General features: G+C 68.9%; 6 protein-coding genes across 6 annotated transcripts; 3 read left to right on the forward strand and 3 right to left on the reverse strand.

Moving 5' to 3' along the window:
- Positions 1-699: 699 nt before the first annotated feature.
- On the forward strand, positions 700-906 carry RHOBADRAFT_14195 (uncharacterized protein; the record flags this gene model as incomplete). The annotated part of the gene is made up of 1 exon (XM_018412188.1): positions 700-906. A coding segment is annotated over one exon (207 nt), but the record flags the coding sequence as incomplete, so codon positions are not given.
- Positions 907-2,697: 1,791 nt separating this feature from the next.
- RHOBADRAFT_6614 (uncharacterized protein) lies at positions 2,698-2,892 on the forward strand (the record flags this gene model as incomplete). The annotated part of the gene is made up of 1 exon (XM_018418876.1): positions 2,698-2,892. A coding segment is annotated over one exon (195 nt), but the record flags the coding sequence as incomplete, so codon positions are not given.
- A 625-nt stretch (positions 2,893-3,517) lies between these two features.
- On the reverse strand, positions 3,518-6,199 carry RHOBADRAFT_53535 (uncharacterized protein; the record flags this gene model as incomplete). Its single annotated transcript, XM_018416884.1, has 3 exons — positions 3,518-4,290; positions 4,379-4,695; positions 4,769-6,199. 3 exons carry the CDS (start codon positions 6,197-6,199, stop codon positions 3,588-3,590), a joined length of 2,451 nt encoding a protein of 816 aa, XP_018271619.1. The 3' UTR covers positions 3,518-3,587.
- Positions 6,200-6,775: 576 nt separating this feature from the next.
- RHOBADRAFT_53536 (uncharacterized protein) lies at positions 6,776-8,856 on the forward strand (the record flags this gene model as incomplete). The annotated part of the gene is made up of 5 exons (XM_018416885.1): positions 6,776-6,797; positions 6,912-7,198; positions 7,264-7,974; positions 8,065-8,430; positions 8,746-8,856. 5 exons carry the CDS (start codon positions 6,776-6,778, stop codon positions 8,809-8,811), a joined length of 1,452 nt encoding a protein of 483 aa, XP_018271620.1. The 3' UTR covers positions 8,812-8,856.
- A 108-nt stretch (positions 8,857-8,964) lies between these two features.
- Positions 8,965-10,494, reverse strand: RHOBADRAFT_14292 (uncharacterized protein; the record flags this gene model as incomplete). Its single annotated transcript, XM_018412196.1, has 8 exons — positions 8,965-8,998; positions 9,071-9,215; positions 9,292-9,475; positions 9,540-9,603; positions 9,689-9,774; positions 9,842-9,924; positions 9,999-10,247; positions 10,422-10,494. The coding sequence occupies 8 exons, from the start codon at positions 10,492-10,494 to the stop codon at positions 8,965-8,967; spliced, it is 918 nt and encodes a 305-aa protein (XP_018271621.1).
- A 333-nt stretch (positions 10,495-10,827) lies between these two features.
- RHOBADRAFT_53538 (glycosyltransferase family 24 protein) lies at positions 10,828-17,214 on the reverse strand (the record flags this gene model as incomplete). The annotated part of the gene is made up of 18 exons (XM_018416886.1): positions 10,828-11,157; positions 11,223-11,292; positions 11,360-11,552; positions 11,681-11,800; positions 11,866-11,937; positions 12,010-12,215; positions 12,286-12,385; positions 12,449-12,760; positions 12,831-13,364; positions 13,435-13,572; positions 13,636-13,772; positions 13,855-14,342; positions 14,412-14,658; positions 14,726-15,298; positions 15,375-15,883; positions 15,954-16,438; positions 16,497-17,033; positions 17,090-17,214. 18 exons carry the CDS (start codon positions 17,212-17,214, stop codon positions 10,877-10,879), a joined length of 5,127 nt encoding a protein of 1,708 aa, XP_018271622.1. The 3' UTR covers positions 10,828-10,876.
- Positions 17,215-17,282: the final 68 nt, after the last annotated feature.

The raw sequence follows: 17,282 nt of genomic DNA on the forward strand, positions 1-17,282 counted from the left end.
CTCGGCCCTCGCACCACCTCGCGCGCCCACCTCGCACCACCACCCACCAGGCCATGACCACCACGCGCGACCTCCACCTCGACCCGCTCGCCCTCACGACCCAGCCCTCGTCGTCGACCCGCTTCACCTCGTCGTCCCCCGCCACCGCCGCCGCCAACAACCAGTCGCGCTTCCCGTCCATGTCTACACCCGCCGACCACCCGCACTCGGCCTCGGCCGCCCAGTCCAAGTTCCGCGCCAGCCTCGGCGGGCCCGGCCTCGGTCCCGCATCCTCGTCCTCGTCCTCGTCCGGCGCCGCCGCGAGCAACAACTGGCGCGCCGTCAGTCCCGGCAACAGGGCCAGCACGGGCGCAGACGGCCTCGCTGGCGGCGGCGCCAGGCCCCACGGCCTCAGGCCCACGAGCGAGCTGCTCAGCGTGAGCCACGGCGCGCACCACCAGCCTCAGTCGAGCACTTCGGGACCAGGCGGCAACGGCGACAGTGCGTCCCAGTCCTCCTTCTTCCCTCTGCCTTGAGCACGAACACGAGACTGACTCTCGCCTTTCGTTTCCTCGAGCAGCCGAGGGTGAGTTTCCTGCACTTCCCCGCCGCCACCCTCGTCCCGACGACCGTGTACTGACTCTCGTTCCTGCGCGCCCGCCCACAGCCATCGACCGCTGGTTCGAGGACCTGCAGCAGTACGAGGCGACGCTCGAGGACATGGCGGCCGCCTCGCTCGACGCCAACTTCAAGGAGGAGCTGAGCGCCATCGAGCAGTGGTTCCGCGTCCTGAGCGAGGCCGAGCGCACCGCCGCCCTGTACTCGCTCCTCCAGAGCGCCACGCCCCTCCAGATGCGCTTCTTCATCACGATCCTCCAACAAATGGCGCGCCAGGACCCGGTCTCGGCCGCCCTCCTCAGCCCGGCCAACCCGAGCCAGCTCTCGTTCGAGTCGCAGATCGAGCACAAGCTCGCGTCGTTCGGCCTCAAGTCGCCCGCGTCCCCGGTCGTGCGCCAGTTTGCCCGCCAGTCGCTCGCCGCCTCGAGCGGCGCGGCCGGTCCCCCTTCCCCGGCCGCCCTCGACCTCCTCGCTCCGCCCGACGCCGCCAACTCGACCACCACCGCCTCATCGTCGTCGGCGGCGGCGACGGCCAACTCGCCCGCGGCGAGCACGCTCGCGTCGCAGCGCGCCAAGCTCAAGGCCTCGGCGCGCACGTCGGCGCCGGCCAACCTGCTCCTGAGCGCGAGCGGCGGCTCGGCCTCGCTCGGCGAGAGCCTCAAGAGCCCGCTGTGGGGCAAGGACGAGACGGTGCGCGAGCGCTCGCCGTCGCCGCGCCCAAAGAGCACGGGCTCGGCGCACGACGGCGGCAACTCGCCCGCGCCGGCCCACGCGCCCGCAGCCTCGAACGGTGGTGGCGCCGGCGCCGGCGCGTACCTGCGCTCGCCCGTCCTCGACGGCTCGTTTGACAACCAGCTGTCGCCGCTCGTCGGCGGTAACTGGGCGTCGATGGTCAACACGCCGCTCGTGCCCATGTTCGGCAAGGGCGACCAGATGGAGCAGGGCAACTACGGCGTCGCGAGCCCCAACCTCGACGCGGCGGCGCACGCGGGCTGGAACGGCGGCGCCGCGCCGCCGCACCCGACGAGCCCCAACCTGGGCGGCGGCCCGGGCGGCATCGTCCTCGACGACGCGCGCAAGTTCCGCCGCTCGGCGCGCATCAGCGGCGGCGCGCTCGGCGGCATGTACGACGAGGCCGGCAACGGCGTCGCGGCGGCGAGCTCGGCCCTGTCGGCGTCGACGGCGAGCGACCGCGCCCAGTCGGCCGCGACGGCGCAGAAGCGCGTCCAGGACCAGCTCCACGCCGTGCAGCAGCTCAAGAACATGCAGCAGAGCGCCATCAACCTCGGCCTCGGCGCGCTCGGCTCGTCGACCAACGGCGGCGGCGGCCCGCCGGCGTCGCCCGGGCTCGGCGGCGTCAACGGGAGCCGGCTCTCGAGCACGGGCGCGTTGAGCAGCCCCGGGCTGCAGCAGACGGCCATGCAGGCGCAGCAGAACTGGCGCAACGCCAACGCCGCCCACCTCCCGCCGCCGTCGCCGCAGCAGCAGCACCAGCTCCAGCAGGGCCAGCACGCGCACCTCGGCCACCACGGCCAGCAGCACCAGCAGCACAACCTGCAGCAGCTTCAGCAGCAGCAGCAGGACCTGTACGGCATGCACGCCGGCGGCCTCGGCGGTCTCGGCGCCGGGCTCGCCGGCCTCGGCGTCATCGGCAACGGCTCGCCCTCGCCGCAGCAGATCCAGGCCCAGACGCAGGCGCAGCTCGCGAGCCTCGTCGCGCTCCAGCAGCAGATGATCCAGCAGCAGCAGCAGCTGCAGAGCCTCGCGAGCCTCAACGGCCTCGGCATCCCCAACGCCGGCCTCGGCGTCGGCATGGGCGGCCTCCTCGGCCCGCAGCTCAGCCCGCGCCTTGGCACTGGCGGCGGCGGCGGCGGCGGTGCGGGCGGCAACTCGCCCGGCGTCGGCAGCGGCTTCGGCCTCGGATTCGGCGGCGGCGGCATGCCCTCGCCCCGCCGCTCGCCTCGCCCGCACGGCAACGACCGCTCGCCGCACTTTGGCTCGTACGGCCACTCGTCCCGCCCTGGTGGCGCGTCGAGCTCGACCGGCGCGGGCGCGGCCGGCGGCGGCGGCGGTGGGGCCAACCCGCAGCAGACGCCCGGCAGCGGCGCCAACCCGGACGAGCCGCTCGACATGGCGCTCCTCGGCGACACGCCGGCGTGGCTGCGCAGTTTGCGCCTGCACAAGTACACGGGCATCTTCGAGGGCTCGACGTGGCAGGAGATGGCCGTCATGGGCGACAAGGACCTCGAGGACAAGGGCGTCGGCGCTCTCGGCGCGCGCAGGAAGCTCCTCAAGTGCGTCCCTCCCTCTCTCTACCTCCCTCCTCGGGGACCGTCACTGACTCGCTCTACCGCTGCAGGGTGTTCGAGACGGTGCGCGCCAAGACGGGCCTCGCTGCGCCCGCCGGCACGTCGTCGAACGGATCGGCCTCTTCGCCGGTCGAGGGCGGCAACCAGTCGCCCTCGTCGCCCAACTCGCCCACGTCCGACTCGCTCCCCGTCACGCCCAACATGGGCGCGCGCTCGCCGGCGCTCGAGGGCGCCGAAGCCTGAGCGCACGGTCCTCCTCCTTCCCCGCCATCCCTTTCTCTCTCTCTCTCTGCCCCTCTCTCCCTCTTCCCCTCGTCGTCTTATCGCACCCCTCCATCACGCCCGCTTGCAAACCCCATCCTCGCGCTCTCTTTTGTCCGGGTCGCGTAAGCGGCCTCTGTAGCACCACCCGATCCACCTCGTCGTCCTCGGACACGCTTTTCTCCCTCTCTCGCCTCGCGCCTATCTCCTTCCCCTCTCGAACTGGGTTCGTGCAAGGACGTTTGTCGCTCTCGCCCTTTCGGTGTGCGCCCGTGTCAGAGACGTCAGAGAGAGCCGTCACCCGAGCAAGTCTGAGACGAACAAGCGAGCCTCTCACGCCGCGACAAGTAAACGAGAGCAAAGAGAGGTGCAAGGGTGCGTGCTACGAATGACAACAACAGAGGCGTCTGACGCCCACGTCTAGAGGTACAGCCGCTCGAACTCGTCGCTCACCGACCTGGCGGGCTCTCGTCCTTCTCCTCCCTCGCCTTCTGAGCCCTCGTCCTCCTGTCCTGCCACCGCTCCGTCCCACTCCTGCCCGAGTACATCGCCGTCGTCGACGAGCGCAGCATCGAGCGCCTCCTGCGCGCGCGCCCACTCGTCAAGCCCAAGCCCGAGCCCGCTCGAGCCGCTCTCGGCGCCCTCGAGCTCGTCGAGCTCGCGCCCTCGCGCAACATCGTCGACGTCCTCGCCGAGGTCGACGTCGACGTCGGCGTCGTCGAGTGCCGCTGATAGTGCTGGCGAGGCCGTGGCTGTGCCGCGCGACGAGAGGTGGCGCGAGCGGTGGATGCCGTACGAGCGCAGGAGGGCAGGGAGGATCGGCGAGGGGGGCGAGGGCGTGAGGGAGCCGAGGAACGTCGACGGTGAGGGCGTCGAGGAGGAGGAAGAGGGTTCGGAGAGGGAAGACGAGTCGGTCGACGACGAGGAGGGCGCCAAGGGCAGCGGCAGCTGCGGCACGCCGTTGAAGATGGCCCTCGCGGCGCGGATGCGCTCGAGGTACGCCTCGCGGTCCATGGCCTCGGGGAGCACGAGCGCCGGCTTGAGCCCGGCGTCGTTCGCGGCGAGGGCGCGCTCGATCGTCGAGTGGGTGACGATGAGCTTGTGCGCGAGGACGGGGCCGACCCTGCGTCGGGGAGAGAACGAGTCAGTGGCTGCTCGATCAAGAGACGAACCTCGAGAGAGAAAGAGAGGGAAGGCAGAGAGAGGCTCACTTGTAGACGCGGTCGGTAAAGTCGGTCCCGCACAGGAGCGCAAAGTCGACAAACTCGGCCCTCGTCAGGCCGAGGTCGTCGCGCAGCCTCGCCGGGTCGAGCACCGTCATGGGCTTCTTGGGCTCTCGGCCGGTCCCGGCGGGCGTGACCGTGACGAAGCGCAGGAGCGGCGCGCCGTACACGGCCGCGTCGAGGTCCTCGCTCACGACGTAGTCCGCGTGGCCGAGCGTGCACAGGGCGGCGCACACGCCCTCGGCCTCGTGCGGGTCGTGCGGCGACGGCTCGAGGTAGGGGACGCCGAGGGCGGCAACGAGGCGCTGCGAGACGGGAGGACAAGGGGTCAGTGCGCGCTCTGACCGAGAGAGCGTTTCGAGGGCAAGGAGGACGCACTCGGACCTCCTTGAACGCGGCGCGCGGCACGCCATCGCTGCGCTTCAGGTGGCTGTCGAAGTACTTGTCGCTCTGGGCGATGATGTCGCCGAGCTCGGCGTCCTTGGTCGGCGGTACCGGCGACTCCTCCTCCTCCTCCTTCTCGCCAAGTTCTCGCCCATCCTCGCTCGCCGCGTCGCTCGCCGCCGCCACCGCCGTCTCAGCCGCCTCAGCCGGCGTCCCATAGCGCAACAGGCCCTCGAAGAACCTCCCCTCGTCCTCGGTCACGCGCGCCTGGTTGCGCGAGTAGACCGGGTTGAGCACGTCGGCGCGGTACTCGGCGAACAGGGTCGCGAGCGCGACGACGTGCGCGACGATGGCGCCGTGCGACGCGGCGGGTCCGGGCCCGGCGAGCGAGGTGAGCTTGGCGGTGTTGGCGAGGCGCGACGCGGCGAGCGCGGCGGCGAGGGAGGGCGAGAGGGCGGCCTCGGGCGAGATGGGCGGCGAGACTGCGACGGTGGGAGGTACATCGGGCGAGTGGGCGAGAGGGGGACGCTCAGACGGCGAGACGTCGGCGTCGGCGAGGTTGGCGAGCGGGGAGGGATGAGGCTCGTCGGCGGTGGTAGGGAGCGGGTCGGTCGAGGGCGAAGCAGGGGCCGAGGCTGGCGCCTGTTCGACGTCGAGGAGACGATCGATGTCGCGGATCGCCGCCTTCGACGCTGCTGCTGTCGCCGAGTCTGCCGCCTCGAGCGGAAGAGGCTCGGCCGGCGCGACGAGAGGCCGTGCGCCGGCAGGAGCGCTCGACGGCGGCACCTCCTGGCGGTCTTGCGCGAGGAGCGCCTCGATCTGGGTGAGCGACACGCGCTGCTCGACGGCCGCCGCTGCTGCTGCGGCGCTTGAGCCCTCGCCGCCCGTTGCCGCGACCGCCGGCACGAGCTCGCCGCCGCCGCTGCCGTCGCGGCGGCTCCACATGCGCTCGACGACGTGCCGAAAGCCCTCGACGACGGCCGGTCGCTCGTCGTCGGCGATGCGGGCCATGACGGCTTCGACCTCCCTCAGGCGCGCGCCGCGTCCACCCTCGGCGGCGGCCCTCGCGCCTTGGAGCGCTCGCGCGTCGCGACGGCGCTCGTTCTCGGGCGCCTTGGCCGCGAGGCGCGTGTCGCCGTCAAAGACGACGACGGGGTGGATGCCGTGCTTGCGCAGCGCCTCGAGGAACCAGTACCACGCGCGGGCGTGGCTGTGGCCGCCGCCCTTGCCGTCGCCGAGCGGGGCGCCGCCGCCGAGACGAGCGTCGGGAGGACGGGTGCCGGCCTCGGCGTAGTGGAACTTGGTCGTGAGGAGGTTGGCGTCGATGGCGAACCGTTTGCCGCGAAAGGGGGCGAGCGAGGTGTAGGTGGTGACGGACGAGGGGGAGCGCGCCTTGATGATCTTGCCGAGGTCGCGCACGCCCATGGTCGAGGCGTTTGTGCGTCGAATCGGGTCGGGCGAGAGGGAGAGGAGGCGCGGAGAGGCGTGCGTGGGCCAAGGTGGGGAGGAGGTCGAGGAGGACGAGGTGCTGTGGAGGACGAAGGTCAGCGCGCGCTTGCAGTGAGATCGGGGACAGTCGGGCGTACCTTGGTGAGCTACCTGGAGGCCATGCAAGTCCTGGCGGAGGTTGGCGCTGGCGACGAGGAGCGCGGGCTCGAGTCGACGAGGCAGACAGCGACGAAAGGGTCGGGGGTGGCCGCAACAAAGGCGCAGGGCACGCTTGATGCACGAACGAGCTGCAGCGAGCTGTCGCTTGCAGGCTAGAGCAGTGTGAGAGCGAGAGCGAGCGTCAGTCGCTTCAACAGCTCGTCGCTCCTCTCTCACTCCCTTGGATCCACCCACATCGAGCCAGGGACTGCGCCACCTCGCCCACCTGCTCAGCAGCTTCGACCGCATCGCCCCAGCCCCTACGCGTCGCCCGCACCGCCCTCGATCCCCTCGTCGCCCTCGTCGCCCGACCCCACACTCCGCTCGACTTCGCTCGCTGCGCCGCTACGCGCCATGAGCGCCGCCCGCCAGCTCAGTACCCGCACCGTACATACCGCAACAAAGCGGCGACGCACCCTGCACAACTCAGTCCACCTGCGCCAATTCCACCTCTCGCCCTCCCTCGCCTCATCGCCTCCACCACCGACAGCCCCCAAGCAGCACACGCTCGCCATCCTCGGCGCCGGCCTGTCGGGCCTCTCGACCGCCCACTACTTCCTGCGCGCACTCGACCCGCCAGCCCGCAAACTCGCCCGCATCGTCGTCCTCGAAAAGGAGCATCGCGTCGGCGGCTGGTGCCGCGCGCACCGCTACGAGGGCGGCAAGCTCCTCAAACCCGACGAGCAGCCCGAGGGCAAAGGCGACGTCCTCGCTTTCGAGACGGGCCCGAGGAGCATTCGCCCGCAGGGCCTCCTCGGCTGGCTCACGATCGAGATGGTCCGCTCCCTTTCTCTCTCTGTCTTCGCCCATCTCCCCAGAAACTGACTCTGCCCTACCCGCAGGCGCACGATCTCGGCCTCACCCTCGACTCGTCGCTCGTCGTCGTCCCCAAGTCGGCCCCCTCGGCCCGCAACCGCTACCTGTACACCCCACCAACCCTCACCCTCCTCCCCTCGTCGCTCCTCTCGACCCTCAAGGCCATCTTCACGACCCCGCTCATCCGCCGCATCCTCCCCTCGCTCCTCCTCGAGCCCTTCCGCCCGCGCTCGCCCCTTCACGACGCCAAGGACCCTGGCGCGGCCGACGAGTCGGTCGACGGCTTCTTTGCGCGCCGGTTCGGCCGCACCCTCGCCGACGACATGCTCAGCGCCATGATCCACGGCATCTACGCCGGCGACTCGCGGCGCCTGAGCGTGCGCGCCGTGTTCCCGCAGCTGTGGGACGCCGAGCGCGAGTGGGGCAGCGTCGTCCTCGCCGGCCTCTTTGGCTCGCTCGCGCGCCGCAAGGGCTGGAAGGAGGCGAGCGCGTGGAGGGTCCGCGCCGACGAGGACGTGCGCGAGATGGGCCGTATCAAGGCGCGCATCGGCGCGAGCGGCGATGAGGGTCGGCGTCTCGTCGAGGCCATGGAGGGCGCGAGCGTGTGGGGCGTCAAGGGCGGCGTCGAGGGCTTGACCGAGGCGCTCAGGGACCGCCTCAGGAGCGAGGGCGTCGAGTTCTGGATGGGCGACAAGGGCAGGGTCGAGGAGGTCGAAAAGGTCGGTGACCGGTGGAAGGTGAGCCCTCTCCTTCTCTCCCTCGAGCCCTCTCTCTCGGCTTTCGTGCGCTCTCTCGAGCAGCCTCCCTGATACGCTGCACGCTCACAGATCCGCACAACCGCCGGCGAGGTCGATGCGACGCAGGTCGTGACGACAAACCCGCAGCTCCTCCCGCCGTGGCTCGCTCCGCCGCCGCTCCCTTCGGCCACCGTCAGCGTCGTCAACCTCGCCTTCCCCGACCCTTCCTCCTCGTCGTCGTCGTCCACCTCGACCTCGAGCGACGCCGCGCCAGCTCGCCTGTTCCCTCCCGGGTTCGGCTACCTCATTCCGCGCACGGTCCCCTCCTCGCACAACCCGCACCGCGCCCTCGGGTGCATCTTCGACTCGGACGTGCTCCCCAACGTCGACGCGTCGGCCGCCCAGGGTCTGACCAAGGTCTCGCTCCTCATGGGCGGCTCGTACTGGCTCGACGACGTCCCGCAGCCGGGCGACGCGCGCCTCGAGCCCGACGCCCTCGTCGCCGCCGCGCTCGACACGCTCCGGCTCCACTTGCCCGACGTAGACCTCCCCGAGCCCTCGTACGCCCTCACGAGCACGCACCGCGACTGCATCCCGCAGGTGCCGCCCGGCTCGCGTCCGCAGTTTCGCGCGTTCGGCGAGCGCCTCGCTCGGGCGGGCGGCGTCGCCGTCGTCGGCGGCGGGTACGCGTCGGTCGGCATGAACGGCGCGGTCAAGAGTGCGTGGGAGGTCGGGACGTCGTTTGCGAGGGCGGTCAACGAGGGGGACGACGACGGCAAGGCCGAGAAGAAGGCGAGGGAGGTGGTCAAGACCGGGACCGAGATGTGGCAGCTGTAGATCGCTTCATTAGACGCTGCTGCAACGAGCTCCTCATAGACTCTCGCCATGTTCGCCTCGATTCTAGAACGAGAGCAAGCTTCTCTCTCTCGCGCGCTCGCCGAAGATGCAGACAGGGTATCACGCTCGCTCAAAGATACAAACGCTCCACATCTACCAATCCTCGAAGCCAAGGTCGACGTTCCAGCTGCACGCAAGGCGAGAGAGGGTCAGTCCTCGGTCGTCGAGCGACCCAGAGAGAGGAAAGGCTCGGGCGCACTCGGGCTTGATGAAGCGCTTGCCCTTGGTCTTGTGCAGCGAGTTGAGCGTGTCCATGTCGCCGTCGTCGAGCTTGACGAGCCGCAGGTTGTCGACGATGCGCTTCTCGGTCACGCTCTTGGGCAGGACGACGACGCCGCGGTTGACTGAGGGGACGAGGCGCGAGCGCGCAATCAGTTCCAAGAGCCGAACGATCGATTGAAAGGAAAGCGAAGGACGGACCCTGGTAGCTGATGAGGACGGTGCCGACCGAGACGCCGTGCTTGTCGGCAATCTGCTGGATCTCCTCGTCCTTGAGCAGCGGCGAGTCGGTCGATCCGAGCGGCGAGTAGGCCTGAGGAACGATGTTCTTCGACTTGAGGTAGGCGATGAGATCGTGCTGGGGCAGGTACGGGTGAAGCTCGACCTGCGGCAGAGGAGAAACGGTCACTTGAGAAGGTCGCGAGGGATTGACGTTCGAGGGGACGGACCTGGTTGACTGCCGGCACGACCTTGGCCGTCGACAGAAGCTTCCCCATCATCTTCTCTGAGAAGCTGAGCGCGAGAGGTAGAAGAGTGAGCGACGCATGTCAAGCGCGAAGAGAGGTCGTTCCGCAAAAAAAAAGGGAAAGAGACGCACTTGGAGACGCCGATAGCCTTGACGAGGCCCTTCTCGAGGACCGCCTCCATCTGCTTCCACGTGTCGTTGATCGACCACTCGGTGTCCTGCGGTTGAAGGAGCGTCAGGTCCGGGCACGGCCAACGAAGTGTGCGGCGAAAGACGAGGACGCACCTTGTCGCGGCTGCCGTCCTCGAGCTTGGGGAACAGCGGGTCGTTGCCGTTCGGGTTGAGCGGTACGGGCCAATGAATGAGGTCTGCGAGCGCAGGAGGAAGAAGAGTCAGGCTTGAGAAGGTCGCGCGCGCCGAAGGAAAGCTTGAGGGGACGCACACAGGTCCAGGTAGTCGGTGCCAAAGTTGGCGAGCGACGTCTTGACGGCGCCCTCGACGTCGCGGTGGCGCGTGCACCACAGCTTGGACGTGAGGAAGATGTCGCCGCGAGGAACGCCCGACGCCTTCAGCCCTTGGCCGACCTCGGCCTCGTTGCGGTAGACGAACGCGCCGTCGATGTGGCGGTACCCGTTCTTGAGCGCGACCTCGACAGCGTGCTCGACCTCGCCAGGCTTGCTCTGCCAGGTTCCTGCGCAAGTGCGAGCGGGTCGACCAAACTTGGGTCAGTTCGCGCTCGTTCAGGTCGAGTCCTGCACCGGCCGACCCTCTTCTGCGTCGCAGCGAGCGCGATAGCTGCTCGACGCTCCGACACGCCCCTCTGCATTTGGCGAGAGACCGCCGGAACGAGAGGAGGTCGACGAACCGAGGCCGACGGCAGGGATGCTGCCACCGTGCGAGAGCTTGTAGGTCGGGACGTCGATGAACTGAGCAGGCATAGTCAAGCAGAAGGCGACGTGCGTGTGGAGAGAGAGAGAGAGAGAGAGAGAGAGAAAGAGCGCGGCGGCTGGCTCGCCGTGTCGGGCCGAACGCGGGGGCCCGTCGGCGAGCGGGTCGCTCCCGGTAGCTGAGGCTCGAGAGCGAGAGCAGGTGGCTTTCGTCCCGTCTGCCGCTTTCTGCAGCTCGGGCTTGGCTCTTGACGAGAAGCTAGCGAGCGACAGTCCGCAGGCTCGGCCAACCAGCACTACCGGACGACGGCCAAGTCGCTCTCGAGCCTCGTTTGCTCTCTCTCTGCTTGCGCCGGCCTCGCTCGCGAGAGGACGCAGGGACCAGGAGGGCACAGAACTCTATGAAATGCAGTCAGAAGAGACATCACGAGGCTCAAAGCTCGTCCTTGACGCGCTCGCTCGCCGCCGGAACCGCCTGCGCCTGCTCCTCGACAAAGCTCTCGCGCTCCTGCTCCTGCTGCACCGCCTGCTCGAGCTCGTGCGCGTGCGCCTGGAACGCCGCGGCCGACGATGACGACGACGACGAGTCGTTGGCGAGGACGCGCTTGGCGAGCGCGGCCACCTCGTCGTCGTACTCGGACCACTCGGGCAAGAGGCGGCGCGCACGCTGCAGCTTGGGCTCGTGCGTCGCCGGATTGTTGCACAGGTCGATCGCTGCGAGAGGACAGAGAGTCAATTACGTCGCCGCCCAGAGAGAGAGGGAAAGGAGGAGGACGCACTCTTGGCTTTGGCGAGGCTCTCGTCGCTGCACCACGTCTCGCACCACAGCCACTCTTGCGGCAGCGTGTACTGCGTACAGGGGCGCAGGTCGTTATTGCGCGACTGAGAGAGAGTGAGAGGAGGACGAGGGACGCACGATCGGGATGTCGCGCCAGCTCTGGTTGGGAAGGTCCTGGTCGAGGTTGGCGAGCGAGTTGGGGTCGGCCGACAGCGCCTGGTACTGCTGACGCAGACGGTCGCCTGCAGCGATCTGACGGAAGCGGTCGAGGTCGACGACGTAGAGGGCGCTGATGTGGTACGGGCGGCCCTGCAGGTGCTTTTCCCAGTAGCTGTCGCCAGGCGGAAGGTCAGTGCTCAGGCTCCAGGGACGCTCGGGACGAGGCACCGTCAAGAGGCGAGGGCGATCAAGTAGGTAGTACGTGAGGAGGGAGGGGAGGAGAGGGAGAGCGGGACGCACCCAGTCTTCCAGAACCGGAACCCCTCCATCTCCTCGCGGTCGTCGCCCATCGGCGCGTAGGCGTACGGCGCACCGTCGAGGTCGAGGTCGACGAGCTCCTTGAGGTCGGCGCGCACGATCCTGCAGCGAGAGGTCGGGTCAGTCGGGACGAGGGAAGGCGGGCGAGGAGAGAGTGGGGGACGCACTGGTCCGAGTCGACAAAGATGACGCGCTCGAGCTCGAGAGGGAACAAGACGTCGAGGAAGAGGATCTTGTAGCTGTGGCGGGGCGCTCGAGTCAGTGTCGGGGTCTGAAAGGAAAGGAAAGAGAAGGAAAAGGTGTGCACGCACCCCCAGATCGTGCGCTGCTTCTCCTTCTGGCCGCGCAGCCAGTGCGGCCACTTGTACGTGACGAGCTCGTACGAGAAGCCGTACTCGGCGGCGACGTGCGGCAGGAACGCCTTGAACGACGGCGACAGGAAGTTCTCGATGAACCAGAACTTGACGCTGCTCTCGGTGTGCCGCATGACCGAGACGCACATGAGGAACGCCATGCGCTGCAGGAGCGCCCGAGACTTAGGCCACGGCAACTTCAAGGGCCCGAGAGGGGGAGAGAGAGAGGCGCACCTCGTACAGGAGGCCCGATGCGACCGTGAAGACGTTGATCTCGGCGCCCTTGCCCGTCGAGACGAGGTCCTTGCCGCTCGAGCCGCCGAAGAAGGGGAGCCTGTCGGAGAAAATGTCAGAGAGGGCTCGTGTAGGGCGAGGAACGAGGGGAAAGAGGGCGCACATCGACTTGATCCGCTCGACGACACCGCCCGACTCGCGCTTGCCCGCCGTGCCCGACGCCGCCGACTCGTCGAGGAGCTCCGTCAACTCTTGGCCCGGCTTGCGGTAGAAGCGCGGGTAGAGCGTGAGGCCCTCGAGCGTCGACACGACGAACGAGTCGCCCGTCGTCGCGACGTTGCCGCTCTTCCACCCGTCGGCGCCCGTGCTCTCGAGCTCGTAGACGTCGGCGCCCTTGCCGGGCCGGATGCCGAGTCGCCAAACGCCGGGAGCGGCCTTCCACTGGGCGTAGCCGAGGTTGGCCATGACGGTCGTGCTGCGCAAGGAGGGAGAGCAAGGTGAGCCTGGGTACGGCGGGCGGGAAGGAGGGGAAGAGAGGGACGCACTCGACTCGTTGCTCGTGCGGGCTCGACTCGACGCCGCTCTTGAGCTCGAGTTGAAGCCCTCGCGGCGGCCTGCTCGACGGCAGCTCTCGCGCGTGCGCCTCGACGACGAGCGCCTCGAGCTCGAGGACCGCTTCGACGCCCTCGGCCTTGCTCCACTCAGGCAGGTCGGCGAGGCGGATGTTGTCGAGGTCGTGCACGCTCGTCTTGGGGAAGGCGAACCACGACTTTTGCGCGTCGACGCCGAACGTGACGAGGACGTCCTCGGGGACGTTGTCGAAGCGGATGCTCGGCTCGATCTCGTTGCCGCTCGTCGAGTCGAACCGGGGCTCGGGCTCGAACACGTATTCGTAGAAGCGCTTGATCGGGACCTCGGTGACGTGGAGCGACGGGTTGAGGTAGAGCCGGACGTGGGTCGTGTTGAGCCCGGCGAGCGTCTTGATGACGGGCGCCCACCGTTGAGCGAGCTCGGTCGCAGGGTCGACGACGACCGCGACCTCGAACAGGGCGCCACGCGACAGGTTGCCGATGACCGAGCTGTGTCGGGAGGCGACAAGGTCAGGCTCGATCGGTCGACGGCGAGGAGGAGAAAGTCAAGCCGACGCACCTGTGGTCGCTGAGCAGGGCGTTGTAGCTCCTCGTGCGCTCGACAGGACCGCCGCCAAACATGCCCTGCGCAGGGTCGGGCAGGTGCGCAAAGCCGATGATCGAGGTCGCGAGGTTGTAGGCTTGCGAGATGGTCGACCTGCGCGACGGCGAAAGTCAGGGCTGTGCCTGAGAGGGCACGAGACGAGAAGGGGGGACGCACCGACTGGCGTGCATGAGGTCAAAGACGGTCGAGTTGAAGGCGGCGACAACCGGCTCGATGCGCTTCTCTAGCTCGTGCGCGAGGAGGGTGCGCAGGTCGGGAAGGCCAAAGATGCCGTCCGGGAACGGGCCAACGACCTGCGTCGGCGACACGAGGAGGGTCAGTGACGGTCCTCAGGGCTCGACAAGGAGGGGAAGAGAAGGAGATAGGGCGACTCACGCGACCGTTGAGGATGACGCCGTTCTCGCCCGGTCCGAAACCGAGTTTCGCGACGAGCCACTGCAGCTCCTCCCACCACAGGAGCGCGTCGAACGCCCGCTCCTTGTCGACGCCCTTGGTCTTGAGGAGCTCCTTGAGCGGGTTCTCGGGCTGCCACGACAGGCCGGCACCGCCCTCGGGCCCCTCGGACGAGATCGACAGGTCGATCCAGCTGATGAGCTCGCCGGGCAGGATCTCGTCGAGCTTCTTGTTCTTGTGCAGCGCCCACAGCGTGTTGGACAGGGCGTAGGCGTGCGGCACGTCGTCGAAGCTCGGCGGGTTGTGCAGGAACGAGACGCGGATCTTGGTCGACTGGTCGGCGAGCTGGAGGGCGGCCTTGGCAAGCTGAGCGCCCGTCGGCGTGTCGAGGTCGGTGACGACGAGCATGGTGGCGACGGCAGGTGGACCCTCGATGTCGTAGCCGGTCGTCTCGTTGAGGTCACCCGACGCTGCAGATGGGGCGAGAGAAAGTCAGGTCCGGTACCTGCGCGAGACGGCCCACGTCGGCTCGAGCTCACCTCCCTCGATGTAGGAGCCGTGCGTGAACGTCCTGTCGACGCCGTCGAACGCCTTGGCGAGGTTGACGACCTTGAGCGGGTTGCTGTCGGACGGGAAGACGAACGGGTTGCGGCGCTTGTGCGTCGTCGGCAGGTTGGCGAAGAACGACTTGGCGTCGGTGCTGTCCGTGAGCGACTGGAGGTAGATCTCCTGCTGGAGGAACTGGGTGTGGAGCGCGAGGGTGCGCTGCAGGTTCTGGCCAAAGTCCTGTGGGCGGCCGAGGAGGTCAGAGCGGCTCGACGAGTGGCTCTCTGGCACGGACGGCGGGACGCACGTCGTCGAGAGGGAAGTAGGCGCCGTTCATGAAGAAGGAGCCGGGCTGGGCGAGCTCGTCGTCGTCCTCCTCCTCGAGGCTGTTGGGCAGGGCGACGCCGAGGCGACGAAGGTATTGCCGCGCCTTGTTGAGCCGCGAGTGCGACGCCGACGCCTTGTACCGCCCGACGCCCTTCTGGACCTCGTCGTACGACGCGAGCTCGCCGCCGTCGATCGGCGGAAGGCGACCGGCGACCTGCTCGTACTTGCGACGTGCGAGCTCGACCGTGACGCGCCGGCCGTTGGCGGCCTTCTGCAGGCTCGCGAGGAACGACATGGCGGGACCGCGACCGACGACGTCGGTCAGGTACCACAGGAGCTGGGCGAGGTGCGTCTCGATGGCGTCCTCGGCGCCGAGCGGCGACACGAGCGGCACGACGCCGAACCGGATCGGGATCCCGCGCGACACAAACTGCTTGACGTTCTCGGTGATGAGGGCGAGCGAGACGAGCTGCGACAGGTCGACGAGGAAGACGACGTTGTTGAGGTTCTTGGCGACCTGGCTCATCGAGCCGGGGTAGCTCGGGCGCAGCAGCTGTTGACCGGGTCCGAGGACGTCAGGTCGGGCGAGAAGGGTCGAGAGAGAGAGAGAGAGAAGGTGTGGGACGCACATCGCGAACCGAGGTCGGCCACGACTGGTAGCGGCGGTCCTTCTCGAGGTCGTTCCACCACAGGATGACCTGCGAGCCCTCGTCGCGGTCGGTCGCGTCGTACAGCTCGCCGAGCACGTCGGCGTCGATGCGGTCGCGCATGCCGCCGGACGCCTTGGCCTTGGGCCCGCCATTGATGAGGAGGTCGCGCACGTCGCTGCCCGACAGGTGCGGGCTCAGGGCCGCGAGGTCGGCGAGGATCTTGCGCTCCTTGCGCATGAGGCGCAGGAGCGCGAACGGGTCGGCGTCGGCGTCCGACAGGGCGATGCCGTTCAGGAAGAAGTGCGGGCGCATGGCGAGGCGCGACGACATCTGGTTGGTCGAGACCTCGGACATGAGGTGCGGCGACGGGTCGGGAACGAGCGCAGGGAGGTGCGACGCGAGGCGAGGGAACGCCGAGGTGAGGTCGACAAAGGCGCTGAACGGGTCGTCCGACCCGAGGATGAACTGGGCGGTGCGGACGCTGAGCTCTGAGGGTGGGGAGCGAGGGTGAGGGACGGCTCGTCTCGACAAAGAGGGCTCGAGCGAGGGACAACGCACCTGCGACGTCGGCCTTCTTGACCGCTTCCATCTTTGCCGCCGCGCCGCCGTCGATGCCGAGCACCTCGTGCGCCGGCTTGGCGCCGCTCGACGAGCTCGCGCCCGTGAGGCGGTCGTCGATGACGAGGTAGTCGCTCTTCTTGATGTCGAGCGCGGCGCCGTACCCGCCGAGGACGAGCTTTTTCTGCTCGAGCTGCGCCTTGGTGCTCGGCTTCCATCGCAGGACGAGCTGCAGCCTCGGCGAGTACGACCGGGCTGGCGGCGCGACCGTCGGCGAGGGGGCGCCCGTGAGGGCAGACGGCGGCTGCGCCTTTGGGTTCGACTGAAGCGGCGACTTGGGGTTCGACAGGGAGAAGAGGAAGGTGAAAAGTCGAGGGAAGGAAGGCGAGGTGGGCGAGCCATACAGGACGAAGCGCGGGAGGGCGGCAACGCGCGGCGTGACGTGGTCGAACGGGTACAGGCGCGGTCGAGGGTGCGAGTCGAGGCTGTAGGATAGGACGTCAGGGCGGTCGTACTCGAGAGAAGGGACCGCGAGGGACGCACTGGTCGGGAAGCTGGATCGGCGTCGACTTGTCCTTCTGCTCGGGCCCGACGAGGTCCCAGAACTCGTCCTCGCTGCACGCCCTCTCACCCCTGACGTCGATCCAGCTCTCGCACGACGGCGCCGCCTCGTCGTCGTCGTCGTCGCGCACTCGCTCCGCCCTCGCCGGCGCGCCCTCGTCGGCTGCGAGCGCCGCGCCGACCTCGCTCTCGCGCTCCTCCCAGACGCGCCGCATGCCCTCGAGGAGGACGGTCGTCTCGCGGTTGGCGAGCGCGAGACGGATGCCGTCGCGGACGCCCTTGTCGCGCACGAGTACCGAGCGCGTCGTGCTGGCCTCGAGGAGGGCGAACGTGTCGGCGGGCGTGAGGGTGCCCTCGGGGGCAAAGACCGGGTTGGTGCCGGCATTGGCGAAGCGCTGGGCGCGGTGCTGGGACAAGGGCGGGAGCGGGTCGCGCAGGAACTTGGTCGAGTGGGGGTGCGACGCGAGGAAGGCGATGAGGGGAAACAGCGCTCCGGGCGCTTCGAGCTCGACCGTCTCGCTGTGGGCAGAGCCTGGGTCAGTTCGAGTCGCCAGGCAGGAGGCTCGGGGACGCACAGGTACTGGGTGACGAGATCTGGAGCTGGCCAGGCCGTCTCGATGCGGGCTGTGACGGGCGGCGACGCAGAGCTGCAGGCGCTGCTCGCGGCCAGCAGCAGGCCGACGAGCCCACCGAGGAGCATGACGCGGGCGACTCGCGCGGCGGGACGAGGTGTGGGACGAGGAGGAGCGCACGCCGACTCGCGCCCCG

The sequence above is a fragment of the Rhodotorula graminis genome (assembly GCF_001329695.1).
Source record: "Rhodotorula graminis WP1 unplaced genomic scaffold RHOBAscaffold_6, whole genome shotgun sequence".
In the NCBI taxonomy this organism is placed as follows: domain Eukaryota; kingdom Fungi; phylum Basidiomycota; class Microbotryomycetes; order Sporidiobolales; family Sporidiobolaceae; genus Rhodotorula; species Rhodotorula graminis.